This window comes from Garra rufa, chromosome 14 (assembly GCF_049309525.1).
Source record: "Garra rufa chromosome 14, GarRuf1.0, whole genome shotgun sequence".
Lineage (NCBI taxonomy): Eukaryota > Metazoa > Chordata > Actinopteri > Cypriniformes > Cyprinidae > Garra > Garra rufa.
The window spans coordinates 36169850-36190705 of record NC_133374.1 but is presented as its reverse complement, the minus strand read 5'-3'; the positions used below and the strand labels follow the sequence as shown (position 1 = coordinate 36190705).

The following is a 20856-nucleotide window of genomic DNA, read 5'->3' as shown; positions in this document are numbered from 1 at the left end:
CATAGACCTTGAGCGTGGAGGGAGATCTTCCCTTGTCCAATAGCTCCTGAAGGAAGGACAATATCACTGATATGTTGCATAAATTCGGATCTGCACCGCGGGTGGAACACCAGGCGGAAAAGACAGACCACTTAAGATCATAGAGCCGCCTTGTAGAGGGTGCTCTGGCTTGAGAGATAGTGCTCAAAACGGCCTCAGGGAGACTTGTAGGCTCCCGTCGAGAGACCATACGTGCAGCGCCCACAATTCCGGTTGGGGGTGCCATAGCGTTCTGTTTGCCTGTGTTAAGAGATCTCGTCTCAGTGGAATGGGCCACGGCGCTGTCGAAAGCAGCCGAGGAAGATCTGGAAACCAATGCTGGTTCTGCCAGAATGGGGCCACCAACAGGACTTTGAGCTTCTGCTCCCTGACTCGCCTGATGACCTGTGGTATCAGGGCAGTCGGGGGAAACGCATACAAAAGGAAATTGGTCCACTCATGGGCCAATGCATCCTGTTCCTTTGAAAAATAGATTGGGCAGTGATAATTGTCTTCGGAGGCGAAAAGATCTATTTGCGCCTTGCCGAAGACCGCCCATATTTCCTGAACCGTTTGGGGGTGAAGCATCCGCTCGTCTGAGGAGACGTTGCTCCGAGACAGCATGTCTGCTCCCTGGTTCAGCCTGCCTGACACATGTGTTGCTCTCAACGAGCGGAAATGCAGTTGAGCCCACTTTAGGAGACGTTTCACTAATGTGAATAGACGTCTCGACGAAAGACCTCCCTGGTGATTTATGTAAGACACCACTGTCATACTGTCCGTGCGGACTAAGACGTGGTGTCCCTTTAAGACCGGCAGAAGGGTGTGGAGGCCTAAACACACTGCTAGCATTTCTAGGCAGTTGATGTGAAGGCGACTCTCTGCTTTCGACCATTGGTCAAATGCAGGCTGGCTGTCGCACAGTGCCCCCCAACCTGAGTTGGAGGCATCTGTCGAGACCACTTTCCTTCTGAATACCATGTCCAGGGGAATGCCCTGTTCCATCCATTGAGAGTTCTTCCAAGGAATCAGAGCTGTGACACAGGCCTGATCTACCTTGATACGTAGGCGTCCTAGACGCCAGGCTTGAGGAGGAACCTTTGGTTTCAGCCAGAACTGCAGAGGGCGCATTTGAAGCAGGCCCAACCGAAGTACTGGGGATGCCGAGGCCATCAGGCCGAGCACCTTCTGAAAAGTCTTGAGAGGGCGAAGGGCTCCGACTTTGAAGGAGGCCGCGAGCCTGCGAATAGCCTTGGCTCGTTGCGGCGCAACTGCTGCCTTCATTCGGGTTGAGTCGAAAACTGCTCCCAGGAACGAAATACGTTGGCTGGGAGACAGCACACTCTTGGCAAAATTGACCCTGAGTCCTAGGCACTCTAAGTGGCAGAGGATTATGGATCTGTGGTGTATTAGCTCGTCCTCCGACTGGGCCAGAAGGAGCCAGTCATCGAGGTAATTCAAGACGCGGATTCCCATCTGTCTCAGAGGGGAAAGCGCTGCGTCCATGCACTTCGTAAACGTGCGGGGAGCTAAGGACAGTCCGAACGGAAGGACTGTATATTGATAAGCCAATCCCTCGAAGGCGAATCTCAAGAATTGCCTGTGACGGGGGGCGATCTGGATATGGAAGTATGCATCTTTCAGATCCAGTGAGCAAAAGCAGTCCTCTGTGCGTATCTGCGAGAGGATCTGCTTTAGCGCAAGCATTCTGAACGGCCGTTTCATGAGGGCGCGATTCAGAAGTCTGAGGTCGAGAATGGGTCTTAGACTGCCATCCTTCTTTGGAACGAGGAAGAAACGGCTGTAGAAGCCTGACTCGCTCTTTGTTGGGGGAACCATTTCTACGGCACCTTTACCAACAAATTCCTCACCTCTGTACGCAAAACTTCTACGTCTTTGCTGTGAACTGAGGTGGAGACCACCCCGCTGAGGCGTAGTGGTCTTCAAGCGAACTGACGTGTGTAACCTCGTTCTATTATGCCCAGAACCCACTTGACACTCCGGGGATGGCTTGCCAGGCCTCGGCCCACGTGGCAAGGGGTTGCTTTGGTTCGAGCAACTGACCGTTATGACAATGGCAGGTTGTGAGGACGCTGTCAGAAAGGGCCCAGGGGTCACAACCTTTTCCACAACATATGGCCGTCGGCACCCGGAACAAAACGGGGTGTTTTGAGGCTATCAAAGTGCTGTGTGCATTCTCTCATGTCCGTTTGTAGCGGACAAGGAGAGGTGCGGGTTGTCTTCATTGAGAAAACGAGCCGCCAGCGAGACATAACACTCATCGTCTCAGGGAGCGCAGCCTCAGCGTGGGCATGGCCCAGACGCATCCAATTTGAAGCTGTCAGTAATGATCACAGTGACAGCATTCTCCTTTAATCCACCTAAAAAGATCAAACCGCTCAAAAAGAGGAGTACTGATGATCTTTGTATAAACATATAGGCAGTTTAAAACGCTGCGCACATCCTCTCAGATCTGCTCGTAGCAGACGAGGGGAGGGGCGAGGCCGTCTTCATTGAGAAAACAAGCTGTGAGCAAAGCAGATCCAGCCATAAACACTCGCAGAGAGAGCTGTCTGTCTCAGAGCACGCAGCCTCAGCGTGGGCGAGTGCATCTGATCCTCGCGAGTAACACACGCTGGCAAATCAATAAAGCTCGCACAATGTGTGTCGGCATGAGAATGCTCATGCCTGATTGCTCAGCTCACAACTCGCTGCTGCTTCCTCCGAGATTACTGGGAGGAGAGAGACATGAGAGCTGGAGCGCCTTCTGCGAGCGAACCGGGCTTTCGTAGTGAAAGCAGTCCGTCTCCCTAGCAACCCACACACACACAAATGCGGAGCTGTCAGATCAAAGCGCAACGGAAAGAGCGAACACACGGGCTCACTGCCGGCGTAAGATCGTTCAAACCCTGTTGCTTAGTTCCCTGACTCCACGGTCTCTTTCTCCGAGCCTTGCTGAGAGATGGAGAAACGGGAGAATGGGGTTAGCGAGCGAAAGAGCGAGACTCAAACTGTCAGCGACAGCATTCCGTCTCAGTGAGCGGCACTCACTGCCCTTCTACATCGTGCAGAGCCCTGCACGAGCCACTCGCATTGCGACATTTGCAACAACGTCGCTAGAAAATTTGCTCTTTTAGAACTTACTTCTTAGAAATAAGCCCTTTTATACTCACCGGATGGCGGCAGGGGATCAGCTGGGACCGCTGCTGCTGCGACACTGAAGGCGGCGGAGAAGCGGCTAATCAGACGAGCAGAGAGGGTCTCTCGTTCAGCTTGATCCGCTGCGAAGGCGTGTCAACGGCGAGCAGCATCGAGTCTCGTAGATCAGCAAAGAAGTCGTCGCTGAAGGAGAAGGATCTGAGATCCTATGGTGAAATGCACGCTTATATGGCCATTTACTCCGCCCCTTTTGGCGCGAACGGGCGTGAATCATCGCCATAGGCTCGTGCAGCTCCGCTGCCGAGCCATTGGTTTGTTTTTATCTCACTGCACAAACCAATGGCCGTGCAGTTACACTGCGTTATTGAAATGCTTCAGTCTCAGGAGAAAAAGGAGCTTTTCCCATAAGCGTCTTACGACGCAGTACGAGTGAAGTATCGACAGGGAACTGAAGTGTTGTAATAGCTGAAACATTAGCCTAGTTTTTGGGTAACGGGGGAAAAAAGACGGGCTCGGGTCGGACCCATGGTCGAGAATTTTGATGAGCTGTCGCACAAGGTCACTAATCTTAGTTCATAGAGATCTCTGTGTCTGTGATTGGCTACATTGCTGAACACTGCAAAACATGTTGGATAGTTTGCCAGATCTTCAGTTGCTTTTGCTTTCATTTGAGGGAATTTAGCACTGTCTGATACCTCGTACAACTGGGCCTGAGCTTGGCTAACCGCTCCAGTTGCAGAGGGCTGTTGGGGATTCCATGACTAATATAATATATAAAGCATAAATGTATTTTCATTATTGTTTTTGTGCATCTGCAGCTGAATAGGTTTTATAATTAACTGAGAACAAAACATAGATTTGATGTAAATATTTATTTTTAATAAACACTTAACTAGAAAAAAAATGCTGTATGAATGCAATATAAACGAATATCGCATTTGGCTCTTATGAGGTGTTTTTACTGTCGTGTTACAACAGTTATGTGTCTGACCAAGCAAATGAATAAATATCTTATTGTAACAGACAAGATCAAGATGATAAACACTCCTGACACACCACTACAGTTAGAATAATTTAAAAAATTATAATAAGAAAATTACAAAATACATTTACATTTATAATTGTTTAAAAAGGTTTTAAAGGATTTGTTTCAACTATTTAAAATGTAACTATTTAAAGTCTATGATGTCATGTTCTCTGATGACTTTAGTAGCATGGACAGTGAATCATTAGCAGGCTGTCATAATCGAAACGTAATTTGCAGATGGTCCCTCAGATAAGCGTTGACGTCACGGCACTCCATAGAGGTAAGCGTGTTTATCAGCTTCTTTAAAACGCCGAGTTCTGCAAAAAAAAAAAACGTTGTAGTTTGTGCTCATAATTGTCGGTAATGATATTTGACCAAAAATAGCCTTTTTTGATGCAGATTAACAGAGTTATTGAACGTGGAAGTCCAAATGTCCGAATATAAAACCAACTTTACCCAAGTAACCTGAAACCAATTATGTCATTTAACAGCCATGTCAACATTCCCTTGTGTGCTCGTCTTGTATTATAAATGCAGATGCTTCACCGGCACAACATAATAAAACTCTGTTTCCCTCATGATGCATTCCAAAAAGTTATTTTATACTTGTTAGGTTGATAATCTTGATGGCAGGTTTTTATTAGTGATTGTTTTCAAATCCGCTAAAATGCCTAATACAGGTTTACATGACTTATTCAAAATAACTTTCAACTGGCAATCGACAATCTGCTCTCTTCAAGACATTTATTAGTGAAAGGTAGTTGTTTTTTGTTTTGTTTTTGTTTTTACCTATACATTGCTTTTGCAACTTACACGTATTGTTTTATTACAAATTGTACTTTTTTTGTTGTTTACAGATGATAATGTGGAATCTTTCACCTTTGTGAATCAAACGGCTACAACATCTACCATATATGCTGATTATATGATCAACTGTTAACTATTTAATTCTATTATCTGTCATTTATGGATAATTCAACACATTTTACAACCATTACCCAGCCAGCAATGACTTGTGGGGCCCAGCTGGGTTAACTACGGGTTCCATGGGAACTGTGTGGGCATGGGCTTTGGCTGGGTGAAATCAGCGGGTCCCATGTAGGTTTTGTAGTATGAGTCCCACATAGGAAGCCCATATGAGCTGATTACATGGGTCACATAAGGGACAGGCATGGGCCAAGTGGGCATGGGTTTGATCTGGGAACACATATATGGGTCTTGCATGACACATTTATGGGCCAAGTGGGCATGGGTTTTATCTGGGAATGCATATATGGGTCCTGGGTCCGTGTACCTACGTATAATTGGTTTTCTCGTTTTTGTTTTCAAAACAAACAAACGAATAAATGATTGGTTTATGCAATATTTACATTTTCTCGGGAACACAAAAACGAATTTCATTCATATTTTCTATTTTGTTTTCATTACACGTCGTTCAAATGCAGATATTAAAAAGTCAACAAAACCAAATCGAAAAATTAAAGTTTTTTTGAACAAAGCGCGTTTTAGTACACCGGAAGCTCGCTGCTGCCGCTGAAGGTTTTCACTTGAGACATAAAACATAAACGTAAACATACGGAGCCCGCTGTGTCACCTGCAGGAGAAAAATAATCAATCCATGGCGACGGTTTTGCAATTCGTCCCCTGAGTTTATAAACCGTACTCACGAATTCTTAAACTGTTCCAGATTCAATAAGGCTACCTGTTTATAGGTGCTGGATGCATTGTATTGCCTTTATTAAACTTTATTTTTCATAGTAGGCTATATGAGACCATGCAACTGACAAAACAATGTTTTTAGCGTTTATTTTACATTAATAACCAATAGAATAGCTGCTAAAACACCACATCTGTGTTTTATCCTAATGATGATTAATGTAAAATAAACGCTAAAAAGAGGACTATTTTGTAAGTGCGAATCATGCTACTTTAACGCACCAAAATAAAATAATAATTGAAGAGCGGCTTCAAACGGCTTTGCCTTATTTTTCAAAATATAAAATCGCCTGAATTTTGTAAAAAAAAACGTTTGGAGAGAAGGTAAAAAGCAATACAAAACAAATAATTTACAGGTTATGTTGTCATTCCTTTGCTCTCAAACTGAATGCAATGTAATAAGAGGCCTTAATTAATAATAACATTAACAGTGAAGCATGCATCTAACTCTGGGTGAAAAGCTTATAATAAAATCGCCAAAATTCGTCTACGTGTTAAGAATGAGTATAATTTCCAAAGCTGTAAAAGGTTATTTAAAAATAAAGCATTCATTATAATAAACAGTTTACTGTCTTAATGTCTCCATTTTTTTAGTCTACAAATTAAAATAATAATTACAATTATTAGTATTATTTACGGTGAGCATTGCTGTCACAGACATAAGAACCCTGCACAGGCCTCAAATCTATAGGCCCTATAGATGCTGGCCCGAGTTTATCAGAATTCAGTAATATGGGCCCCAATCCGACCAAACCCGTCTTTTTCCCCTTTTCTCACAAAACAGCGTATACTACTGTTTCAGCTATTAAAATAGTCCAGTTTTGTATGTAACGCAAAGTGATTAGCCTATATTTTGTTTCGTTTTTATTAAGTTAATTTAGAAAAAACATTTGGAGCATTTTTTTGTTCGTTAAATATAAGTTTTTGATTTTTAAAGTAACGACCAAGCGGCAAGCGGCAGAGAATGAGTTGATCATATTGTGTTTGATCAATTTTGCCTTCTCAGATAATCACAACTTGCCTAAAATAAATATAGATCTAGGCCTAAAAGAGTTAAAATATAAAACAATGTTAATTTCAACGTTAAAATAATATAAATGTGCGGTATTAGGCACAAATGCAATCGTTTGTACTGAGAGCCGCTTTGCAGGACATAGAGGAGCCAACGCAATCACTTGCATTTTTGCAGTGGATACAATTTAAAATATTCCGTTATTTTTGCTCATAAAGGTACGAGTAATACATTATTCGGAACTGTAAATGGTCTACTTTTATTTGTGTGCACTCACAATATCAACAAAACGTTGCAAACAGTGCTTGAAACATTGAAAACAAACATGATCCCCTCATGTCATCTCAAGGAGCGCTTCTCAGCAAAACTCAGCGAATTAACTCACAGACAAGATATTTATAGAAAGCTGTAAATTATTACTTAACGAAAGAGAACAAATCAAAAACAAAAACTATTTCATTATGTAGTCTGTAAAGATTAATTTCTCTCCAAAGGCGCGTCCAAAGAGGAAATGGCGATCGGCAACTTCATCCTTGCAAGACACTGACCACTGATCTATAATAGAGAACATATATAGATCAGTCACTGACTCAGAAAACACAAGCGTTTTAGCGTTTATTTTACAATAGCCTATACTTGCCAATGGGATAAAACACAGGCGGTGAATATAAACACTTTTATATTAGTTTAATGTTGAAATTAAGATTGTTTTATACTTGAACACTTTTAGGCCTATAGATTTTATAGGCAAGTCCTGATGATTTGAGAAGGCAAAACTGATCAAACACAAGCTATGATCAACTCACTGTCTGCCGCTGGCTGCTTGGTCGTTACTTAAAAAAAAATATATATATATATATATATTGAACGAACAATAAAATGCTCTAAACTTTTTTCTAAATTAACTTAATAAAAAAACGAAATGAAGCAACCACTTTTAACTATTTTAATAGCTGAAACAGTAGCTGTTTGCGTCACCGTAAATAATACTACTAATAATAGTAATTATTATTATTATTTTAATTTATAGGCTAATAAATGAGTGCACTTAAGACAGTAAAATGTTTCTAATACAATAATTCATGAATGTTCTATTTTTAAATAACCTAGAAATGTGTTTGCAAACTATTTATTCTATGAAGACATATTTTGGTGATTTTATTATAAGCTTTTCACCCAGAGATAGATGCATGCTGTTAATGTTATTATTAAATATATATTATTACATTGCATTCAGTTTGAAAGCAAAATAATTAACATAACCGGTACAGTTTTGTATTGCTTTTTACCTTCTCCTCTCCAAACTCTATAATTTTTCAGAAACGGTTTATAAACTCAGGGGACGAAGCGCAAAACCTTCGCCACGGATTGATTATTTTTCTCCTGCAGGTGACACAGCGGGCTCCGTATGTTTACGCCCATCTCAAGTGAAAACCTTCAGCGGCAGCAGCGAGCTTCCGGTGTACTAAAACGCGCTTTGTTAAAAAAAAACTCTAATTTTTCGATTTGGTTTTGTTGACTTTTTAATATCTGCATTTGAACGACGTGTAATGAAAACAAAATTGAAAATATGAATGAAATTCGTTTTTGTGTTCCCGAGAAAATGTAAATATTGCATAAACCAATCATTTATTCGTTTGTTTGTTTTGAAAACAAAAACGAGAAAACCAATTATACGTAGGTACACGGACCGTCCTGCATGGCATATTTATGGGCCAAGTGGGCATGGGTTTGATCTGGGAATGCATATATGGGTCCTGCATGGCATATTTATGGGCCAAGTGGGCATGGGTTTGAACTGGGAATACATATATGGGTCCTGCATGGCATATTTATGGGCCAAGTGGGCATGGGTTTGAACTGGGAATGCATATATGGGTTCTGCATGGCATATTTATGGGCCAAGTGGGCATGGGTTTGAACTGGGAATACATATATGGGTCCTGCATGGCATATTTATGGGCCAAGTGGGCATGGGTTTGAACTGGGAATGCATATATGGGTCCTGCATGGCATATTTATGGGCCAAGTGGGCATGGGTTTGAACTGGAAATGCACATATGGGTCCTGCATAGAATTTTTATAGGCCAAGTGGGCATGGGTTTGAACTGGGAACACAAATATGGGTCCTGCATGACATATTTATGGGCCAAGTGGGCATGGGTTTGATCTGGGAATACATATATGGGTCCTGCATGACATATTTATGGGCCAAGTGAGCATGGGTTTGATCTGGGAACGCATATATGGGTCTTGAATGGCATATTTATGGGCCAAGTGGGCATGGGTTTGATCTGGGAATACATATATGGGTCCTGCATGACATATTTATGGGCCAAGTGGGCATGGGTTTGATCTGGGAACGCATATATGGGTCGTGAATGGCATATTTATGGGCCAAGTGGGCATGGGTTTGAACTGGGAATGCACATATGGGTCCTGCATAGAATTTTTATAGGCCAGGTGGGCATGGGTTTAAAATGGGAACACAAATATGGGTCCTGCATGACATATTTATGGGCCAAGTGGGCATGGGTTTGAACTGGGAATGCATATATGGGTCCTGCATGGCATATTTATGGGCCAAGTGGGCATGGGTTTGATCTGGGAATGCATATATGGGTCCTGCATGGCATATTTATGGGCCAAGTGGGCATGGGTTTGAACTGGGAATGCATATATGGGTCCTGCATGGCATATTTATGGGCCAAGTGGGCATGGGTTTGAACTGGGAATGCACATATGGGTCTTGCATAGAATTTTTATAGGCCAAGTGGGCATGGGTTTGAACTGGGAACACAAATATGGGTCCTGCATGACATATTTATGGGCCAAGTGGGCATGGGTTTGATCTGGGAATACATATATGGGTCCTGCATGACATATTTATGGGCCAAGTGGGCATGGGTTAGATCTGGGAACGCATATATGGGTCTTGAATGGCATATTTATGGGCCAAGTGGGCATGGGTTTGATCTGGGAATGCATATATGGGTCTTGAATGGCATTTTTATGGGCCAAGTGGGCATAGGTTTGAACTGGGAATGCACATATGGGTCCTGCATAGAATTTTTATAGGCCAAGTGGGCATGGGTTTAAAATGGGAACACAAATATGGGTCCTGCATGACATATTTATGGGCCAAGTGGGCATGGGTTTGATCTGGGAATACATATATGGGTCCTGCATGACATATTTATGGGCCAAGTGGGCATGGGTTTGATATGGGAATACATATATGGGTCCTGCATGACATATTTATGGGCCAAGTGGGCATGGGTTTTATCTGGGAACGCATATATGGGTCCTGCATGACATATTTATGGGCCAAGTGGGCATGGGTTTTATCTGGGAACGCATATATGGGTCCTGCATGACATATTTATGGGCCAAGTGGGCATGGGTTTTATCTGGGAATACATATATGGGTCCTGCATGACATATTTATGGGCCAAGTGGGCATGGGTTTTATCTGGGAACGCATATATAGGTCTTGAATGGCATATTTATGGGCCAAGTGGGCATAGGTTTGATCTGGGAACACATATATGGGTCTTGAATGGCATGTTTATAAGCTAAGTTTGGTTTGAACTGCAATTTTACTAATTTACTAATTTACTAATTTTACAGAAAATAACAAACTTTTTTACAGTAGTTTTCTGTGATTTCAAATTACATTCATAACTTAGTAATATTACTAATAGTGGTGGGCCGTTATCGGCACTAACGTGCTGCGTTAACGTGAGACTCTTATCAGGCGATAAAAAGAATATCACCTTTAATCTATTCTCAAAGTTGGGTTGGGAACTGGGTCTAAACTACGCAAGATATGATGACTTTCACCTTGATATTTTAGTGCGGATGACGTATACCTAGCCACTGTAGGAGGTGAGAACGAGTCTTCAACCTGTGTGTATGCCTACTGTGAGTGTGAAATGACCACATCAAATGAGACGTGCAAACATGGATGCACCTATGAAGCCGCCAGGTTTGCTTCAGGGCAGGTGCGTTGCTAGACCCTGCACGTGCCCCAGTAAAATCTCAAGTTTGAGTTATAATTTACTTTGATAATCCCAAAATAAAGACATTAAACTATATGCAACAACTGAATTGACGCTTCTAAAAGCAACGCAGTTTAATCGAAGACTATGCACACAGATATCCATGCCCGCACGCGTCTGTGTATTTAAGGGGAACGCGCACGTCGTGCAGCCTTTTGCGCAGAAGTACTTGGTTACACAAGTTTGTATAGTTAATTATGTTGTAAATGCAATTGTCAAGCAGTTTGTGATGCATTTTGGAAACAGGAGATGAGCGCAGGTGCTTCAGGGCAGGTGCAGGGCAGTTTGCAGGGCAGTTTGCTTCAGGGCAGGTGCGTTGCTAGACCCTGCACGTGCCCCAGTAAAATCTCAAGTTTGAGTTATAATTTACTTTGATAATCCCAAAATAAAGACATTAAACTATATGCAACAACTGAATTGACGCTTCTAAAAGCAACGCAGTTTAATCGAAGACTATGCACACAGATATCCATGCCCGCACGCGTCTGTGTATTTAAGGGGAACGCGCACGTCGTGCAGCCTTTTGCGCAGAAGTACTTGGTTACACAAGTTTGTATAGTTAATTATGTTGTAAATGCAATTGTCAAGCAGTTTGTGATGCATTTTGGAAACAGGAGATGAGCGCCTGGTCTAATGTGCCACCTGGCTTGAGAAACCCATTCTCAAAGACTACCTTTTAGTCATTATTTGGGTAGCACACATATTCGGATAGCCTTCAGCAGAATTCAAATTAGCCATTTTAATCTAGATTAAAGATTAATTTCAAAATTACAGTGAGATTAATCTAGATTAAAAAAAAAAAAAATCTATGCCCACCACTAATTACTAACAATATCTGTAAACGAACAACTTGACTGTTATTTTAGGTCCTATATCATTAAAGGCAAATTACATTTTTTTTTCTTTTTTATACAGGAAAATTACTTTTACAGTATTTTTTGTGTTATTTTAAATTGTTAAAAACTTTGTAAAATTACAAACAATATCTGTAAATTAACAACTTAACTATTATTTTAAGTATTATTCCATTAATGACAAATTACAGGAATTCTTTTTTTTTTTTTTTTTTGCAGTATTTTTTCTGTTTTCTTAAATTACTTACACATTGACATAAAATTACAAAAACAATCTGTAATTAAATAATGTAGCTCATTAAGGTTTATGTCTATACTAACAATTTAATGTTCTTTTTGTACACTGTGTTCCAAATTATTATGCAAATTGGATATAAGTGTCATAAACATAAAAAAAAATGTTTTTCAATTAAACTCATGGATGGTATTGTGTCTCATGGCTCTTTGGATCACTGAAATGAATCTCAGACACCTGTGATAAATAGTTTGCCAAATGAGCCCAATTAAAGGAAAATTACTTAAGAAGGATGTTCCACATTATTAAGCAGGCCACAGGTTTCAAGCAATATGGGAAAGAAAAAAGATCTCTCTGCTGCGAAAAGTGTCAAATAGTACAATGCCTTGGACAAGGTATGAAAACATTAGATATTTCACAAAAACTTAAGTGTGATCATTGTGCTGTGCAGATTTGTGGCTGATTCAGAGCACAGACGGGTTTGTTCAGGAAAAGGCAGAATGAGGAAGGTTTCTGCCAGACAAATTCATCAGATTAAGAGAGCAGCTGCTAAAATGACATTACAAAGTAGAAAACAGGTATTTGAAGCTGCTGGTGCCTCTGGAGTCCCGCGAACATCAAGGTGTAGGATCCTGGCTTGCAGTTGAGCATAAACCTACTATCCGGCCACTCCTAACTAATGCTCACAAGCAGAAATGGTTGCAGTGGGCCCAGACATACATGAAGACTAATTTTCAAACAGTCTTGTTTACTGATGAGTGTCGTGCATCTTTGGATGGTCCAGATGGATGGAGTAGTGGATGGAACATGTCCCAACAAGGCTGCGACGTTAACAAGGAGGTGGCGTTTTGGGCCGGAATCATAGGGAGAGAGCTGGTAGGTTCCTTTAGGGTCCCTGAAGGTGTGAAAATGACCTCGGCAAAGTATGAAAATGAGAAACTCATTGTGTGGCCACCATCCTCCCCTGACCTCAACCAGATTGAGAACCTTTGGAGCATCCTCAAGCAAAAGATCTATTAGGTTGGGAAGCAGTTCACATTGAAACAGCAGCTCTGGGAGGCTATTCTGACATCCTGCAAACATATTCAATCAGAAACTCTCCAAAAACTCACAAGTTCAATGGATGCAAGAATTGTGATAGTGATATCAAAGAAGGGGTCCTATGTTAAGATGTAACTTGCCCTGTTAGGATGTTTTTGATTGAAATAGCTTTTGATTTCAGTAAATATGACCACCTAATGCTGCAAATTCAGAAAATGCCAATTTTCAGTTCTTTACAACCTATAAAATGTTTTAACTCTGTTGTGAATAATAATTTGGAACAGTGCATTTTCAGTTTTTTATTTTTGAAATAAATACTGTTATCATTAGGAGGTTTGTTCAATAAAATTCAAATTATACCCTATGGTTGATAACTTAAAAAATTATACTGACTGTCATTTGCATTGACTAATTATGAAAATCGGAGAAAGATATCATTTGCATAATAATTTGGAACACGGTGTAATTTTTATTTAGGTGTATTTTACATTAAAACTCTGTAATTCTAAAAAAGTAGACTATGTATAAAATAGAAAATCAGTCTTAAAATCCACAAATCATGTAACCATGCAATAAAAATGTATTGCATTACATTTTTTTTATTTTTATAAAGAAAAAATTAACCAATAAAGAGTGAGTGTATAATTTATTTGCATTAGTCGTGTCAAAAAGCAATACCACAGTAGTCCAAATGACAATACGTTTGCAGTCCTCTCTGGTGGAATATACAGTAGGATGATAATTTAGTGTGGGAAGCAGTGCATAATTCAAGTAGTTAAATGCTGAAAAAGCTAATGACGCGCTTTCTTATTTAAATCACGCATTACCGGCTGAAAGTGAAACACGGCAAATTGCAATCTATGACGGTACTGGCGACAGCCAATGAGCGTTTGATTATCGCTGCCTTTGATTATTCTGGCCAATCACTAGTAGGGAGCCGTTTCCCGGTTAAATTTGAATATGCTGATCGGCTTCTGTTGCAGTCTGTTTCGGTCATTTCTCTAGCAACGGCTTTCACGTGGATTATTTTACGTCTGACTGTTTAATTCATATTTTGAGCGAGTTTTGGTTGTGGGATGAAGATTGAGAACAAACAAACGCGAATATGGACTTTTACCAGCAGCTAAAGATCATGCAAACTGCAAAAGGTAGGTACCTTTTACTATTATATAAAGTTCTATAGACTGTTACGCTAGTTACATTAAGGTACTGAAGTGATATACTAATCGCGATTACATATCTTAGTATCCTACCAGTGTGTGTTACTGTGTTTTGTTAGTATTAACTAATACTGTTAGCTGCGGCTAGGCGGTAACATATATGTCTTGCCGAATATATGTAACAGTTAGTGAAAGAAATCTGCAGCTCACTTGAATAGTCAAATACAGACAGTTTACTTAAGATGTAACTGACCTAAATACAGTCACTAATGTTTTGATTCAAGATTAACAAACCAGGTTAGGTGTCAGTAACTGGATCTGTGCATTTTCTTCTTAAAGTTACAGCAGTATAATTAAGCCTAACGTTACCAGTCGGTCTTAATTATAATCAAACAACAAAATACTAAAGAGAAAATCATTAAATGTACTTAACTTGCCTTTGTATTAGTCCTATTGTTTGTAACTACTTTGATCGTATGTTGAATGAAATACAATATTATAAATAACTATACTGTGATATATTACTATTGTGAAATAATATGGTCATATCGTGCACCCATGCTAGTTTTAAGATCAAACTCATAAAATGTGACAGAACTTCAAAATGAGTAATCTGAGAACACTGTTATGTGAACTCATCTGACAGAGAGAGGACCTAAAAGCATGATCATTGGACTCCATGGAGAAGAATACTATGTAAACCAGGATTTTGGATCAGCTGTGCAGATTTGGTATGGAGCCGGTGAGTACATTTTTGCAAGCCCATGTCTGTCAGTAAGTAGATAATGTCAAACAAATTAATTTTAATTTAATTGATTGCTTGTGTGTGTGTTTCCCCCTTATGATCCTGAAGTTTTGGGAATGAAAATCTTCTAATCTTCAGAGGAAGTAAGTATTCATTTTACATTAAGACACACTAACATAAATTTATTTTTAAAGTAAAGTTCGTAGTATTTTTCTTCAGTTTTTGTTTTAAATTTGTTTTTGTTTTGTTTTTTACCCCCAGCTGATTCAGCTGATTCCTGGCCATTTGGAGGAGGACTGCTCTTTATCTGGTGTGTCTGTCACTTCTGGTGCAGAGTCATGGACCTTTTGTTGTATGTTTTGGTTTCACTTATTCTCACACTACATTAATTATCAGAGCTACAGTGGTGCCCAAAATTATTAGAACACTAGTATTTAAACTACCTTAACTAATGGTTTAAACTTATTTCATTTGCTATAGTGTGTCAGTATGAAATATCAGTTTACATTTCCAAGCGTTCATTTTGCCATTAATTATAATAATCAGTGACACAATAGATATGAAAACAAACAGCGCTTCACACAGAGGTCTAATCTCATCATTTAAATCCAGAAGAACTGTGGCAACATCTCCAAGATGCAAAAGAAACCTACCAGCAAAGCAGTACTGTTAAAAGTTTTAAGCACTTGTGTACAAATTCTGTAAAATGAGAATGTTGATAAAAATGTCATAAATGTTTTCTTTATCAATTAACTTCTTTTAACTAAATTAAATCAACATTTGGTGTGACCATCATCTTGTGTTTAAAGCAGCTTTTGCACTTGGTGCACTTGCGGATATTTTTTCAGGTTTGCAGGTGGGTCTCTTGAAGCATCTTGGAGACGTTGCCACAGTTCTTCTAGATTTAATCTGTCTCAGTTTGTTCTGTTTCTTCATGCCATTCTGTGCGGAATGGATGATGATAAGATCAGATCTCTGGAGCACTGGCTGTTGTCAAACAAAAATCTTACTGGATTATTACATTTAATGGCAAAATTAATGTTTAGAAATATAAAATAAATTACCCATTGAAACACTACAGCAAAAGATAGACATGACTGAATTAAAATCATTTTTAGCTGGTAAAAACACTAGTGTTCTAATAATTTTGGACACCACTGTATATGGAGCCCATGGGAGTCAGTAGAATATTGTGGATTAAAATAAAATGATGTGGATGAAATAGAAATGCATTTTCAGTTAAATTTCACCTCGGAGCTCTGAATAACTGGTAATGAAAAATTCAATAATCCTAAATTTACATCTGAAACTAATAAAATTGTTAATCTTGACAATTTTGTAGATGTATTGGTTTTGTATTTATTCAGTTTTAAAGGACTAGTTCAATTCTGGCACAAATATTTCCTGCTGATAATTTACTCACCCCTGTGTCATTCAAGATGCTTGTGTCTGTCTCTTTTTCTGTCAAAAAGGTTTTTGAGGAAAACATTCCAGGATTTTTCTCCATATTTAAATGGGAGCCAAGGGGTTGAAGGTCCAAATTTAATTGTCAATGCAGCTTCAAAGGGCTCTACATCATCCCATCCAAGGAATAAGGGTCACTGGGAACTTGTAAAGCCCTTTGAAAGCTGTATTGAAATTTTGAAACCTTTATCCTTGACCTTAATCCCACTGAAGTCCACTATATGGAGAAAAATCCTGAAATCTACTCCTCAAAAACTTTACTTTCTTTTTGACTTAAAGAAAGAAAGATATGAACATCTTGGATTACATGGGGGTGAGTGAATTATCAGGAAATATTTTCTAATAGTTTTAAGGTAAACATATATTTAATTAAATGTTTTAATGAAACTGTCCCGTGTTCTTTTAATTTAATTGTGCTGTATTTCTTAAAAAAATAGCTGAAATGTAAAATGTAAATTTTATATGGCATTTGCACAGACTTTGTATTGCAGACTGTTTTTTGTCTTTTAAATAAAAATGTTAATTGTCCACCTTGAGCATGCTTTGACACTTTATTGAAGGTTTTTTATTGTAATTATTTGGGGGGGTGCTGCCGGGGCGTCCGGGTGTGTGGCTAGGGCGAGGGGGCGGATTCCGGCACATCCCGGGGGGGCGTCTGGGGCGGCCTGGACCTCCTGGGCGTTGGCTGGCCCCCATGTGGATCCCGGGTGCAAACCCACTTTAAACCCCTTTGGGCAGGTGGGGCCCAAATGGGTCTGTCATGAATTGCCCAATTAAGACCCACATAAGACCCTTACAGATCCCACTTAAAACCTACCTGGGCATCCACGGCTGGCCCCCATGTGGATCCTGGGTGCAAGCCCACTTTAAACCCCTACAGACTGGTGGGCCCCAAATGGGTCTGACATGTATTGCCCGGTTAAGACCCACATAAGACCCTTACAGATCCCACTTAAAACCCATCTGGGCATCCACGGCTGGCCCCCATGTGGATTCCGGGTGCAAGCCCACTTTAAACCCCTACAGACTGGTGGGCCCCAAATGGGTCTGACATGTATTGCCCAGTTAAGACCCACATAAGACCCTTACAGATCCCACTTAAAACCCATCTGGGCATCCACGGCTGGCCCCCATGTGGATCCCGGGTGCAAGCCCACTTTAAACCCCTACAGACTGGTGGGCCCCAAATGGGTCTGACATGTATTGCCCAGTTAAGATCCACATAAGACCCTTACAGATCCCACTTAAAACCCCCATGTGGATCCCGGGTGCAAACCCACTCTTTGGGCAGGTGGGGCCCAAATGGGTTTGGCATGAATTGCCCAATTAAGACCCATGCAGTACCCTTACAGGTCCCACTTAGTAAGTCTGGGCTTCCACGGCTGGCCCGTGCAAGCCCATAATGGGGCCCACATTTGCCGCCCATGAAGCCCTCATCTGGGCCCCACATGTCATTGCTGGCTGGGTATATTGGCTGGATACATTGATATTGGGAATATTAAGTATTTATGTTTCATTGTTTTGATCCTGTTGTTTGTTGCAATCATTATTGCAAATCAGTTAATTATTGGAATAATATGGAAGGAGAAGTCCTTGCATGAACCTATGTATGTTTTGTTATGCAGTTTGTCTGTAAATGAATTGTATGGCAGCATTGCTTTATTTCCATCCCTTTTAAGTAATATGTTACTGTCAAAGATTCCAGAAGTTTCACTGACCCTTTGTTATGCTCAAATATTTGTTTTGTATACATATGCATCAGTAGAATTCTGTAATTTAGCAGTCATGTCTTATGACAGATATGTGGCTATCTGTTACCCTTTGGAATATCATAGAATCATGTCTCCTGCAAAGACAGTTACACTGATTGCTCTGGGGTGGTCAGCATCACTGATCAAATTCTCTATTAGTTTTTCTTTCAGTGTACGTCTAAAGTTGTGTGGAAATGTAATTGACAAAGTATGGTGCGACAACTACATGCTCGTGAAACTGGTGTGCTCAGACACCACAGTAAACAACATCTCTGTCTTAATCGGTACTGTTGTGACCATTGTTGCTCCTCTAGCATTAATTTTGTTCTCATATGCAAAAATTTTAAGAGTTTGCCTAAAGTCTACAAGAGAAACAACCAAAAAGGCTTTAAGCACATGTACTTCACACATTTTCTCACTTTTGAATTTTTCTGTTGGTTGTTCATTTGAAATGATCCAAAGCAGATTTAATAAGGTGTCTATGCCCCCTGTACTACGTGTGATTGTCTCACTTTATTTTCTGATATGTACACCACTTATCAATCCTATCATGTATGGTATGAGACTTTCTAAGATAAAAAGTGCACTCAAAAAATTGATTTACCCCTGGAACCACATGAAACCATATGACAATAGTCTGTAAGTCCATTATTCATTGCCACCTATAGGCTAGGAGAATATACTTAATTAATATGCTTTTTCAGTGAATCTAACAAACTTATTATTAAGAATATGTGATAATGACTGATGATTACACAATGTAGAAATATTATAATGTTTAATGTCTCTTAAATGTCATTTTATTGTATTTTTTTATTATTAGTATAATAGTGCTTTTGCATTATCTTCCTGTACTTGTCTTTAATAAAAATAAAAAGGGTACTACAAAATGTTCTTTTTAGTTTTAAATGTTTTACTAACATTTCTTACCTTGTTAACCCTCTGGTTGTGTTTGAGTCAAATTGACCTGGAGATTATGCTATATTATCACCAAATATTGGATTTGTTCTTGTTTTCTTTTATTTAGAACTAGTTTTGTGTTTCTATTTGCATCTGATTAATCATAGGCCTCATTTATCGGAGAGTAGGTGCCTCATTTTTTGAATGAAAAAAGCATTTTTATTGAATAATTCTCACACTATTAAACAAAAAAAAAAAATGAAAATTTGCATTGTTTATCACACTAGTATGCTTTAATGTTTAATCAGGAAGTTTGCTTTTAAATGCATTTATTACAGTACAAAATTGCACAAAGTCACACTTAGAATCAAAAATGGCCCCTCCATTTGCAACAGACCATGGATGTTTTCACATGTTTTGGGGCACACAATATGCATCTCTGACTTTTCTATTAAAACCTATTGTCATAATGTTTTGAGTGTTGTTTCTCTTACTTTCATTTTTCCCAATTCACTTTCAATGTCTGGCCATTTTTGGCAAGTGTGACTTTGTGCAATTTTGTTCTAAATTAAAGCAATTAAAAGCAAACTTCCTGATTAAACATTACAGCACACTAATGTGAGAAACAGTGCAAATCTTTATAATTTTTATCTTATATTGTGAAAATTATTCATTAAAAAATGTTTTTTTCACTCAAAAAATTAGGTGCCTGCTTTTGGATAAATGAGGCTTACAGTTAATTAGGCAAATAGAAACACAAAACCAGTCCTAAACAAAAGAAAACAAACTGACAAAAACATTGAATCTAATATTTGTTGAAAATCTAGCATAATAAGAAATTATTAAGCAATTGTTTGGAGTCTGTTCATTTTTGACCGGGAGGAAACACCACAAGTGTGACAGGGATCCGGGCACAACCAGAGGATTAAATCTGAAAGCAAAAAAAAAAAAAAAAAAAAAAAAAAAAAACACACAAAACAAAATGTATTTTTTTAAAATAAATGTAAATGCTATTTGTTTTATTGGTTTGACTTTATTATGGTGAATAAGTAGTTCAAGTTCCCAGAATGTTCTGCTAAAAGGTAGGATAACATTCTCTAAAAACATTCTAAAATGTTTATTATTAACATTGTTAGAACATTATCCTCTAATATTTTAAGAAAGCTTCCCATCATACTTTTGGTTAAAATTTTGGTTGATGTCAAGCTCCAGCATCATCAAATATCTCCAAAAACAGCATTACCAGCTTCACTTATTATAAACCAAACTGACTTCATTTCTGTCATACATTTACACAAGCTTTTATTGTTGACTTTTGATTCAATATTCTTTGTTAGGGGCTATAACTACATTTGTAATGGCAATAACAACAAAAGAAAACTTGCATAGATGTTAATCGTTACTTGCTGGTGTTGATGATATCATCATGTAGTGATCTGAACAGCTGATTTAATTTAACCCTAATACCGTAAGCTGGACAAATGTGGGCAAAATAATTGTAATTATTTTTTTAAAAATACTTCCCTTGATCTGAGCGGTACAAGTTTGCCACCTGAACACGCAAAAAAAAAAAAAAAAAAAAAAGACTCGATTCTACAATGCTAAGTGGGTGAAAAAAAACAAAAAACTCCTTAATCCCGTATTCGTGGACAAAAATGGGCACCCATAGGAATGAATGGGAAAAACTGTAATTCAGAGAATTTTTTATTATTT

General features: G+C 39.3%; 1 protein-coding gene across 1 annotated transcript in view; it reads left to right on the top strand.

Annotated features, from left to right (window-relative positions):
* LOC141284409 (olfactory receptor 4B13-like) overlaps nt 1-18886 on the top strand; it is a 98801-nt gene extending 79915 nt beyond the window's left edge. The window contains exon 3 of the mRNA XM_073817394.1: nt 17923-18886. Coding sequence (XP_073673495.1) covers nt 17923-18886 — 964 coding nt within the window. The remainder of the gene's footprint in view (nt 1-17922) is intronic.
* Nucleotides 18887-20856: the final 1970 nt, after the last annotated feature.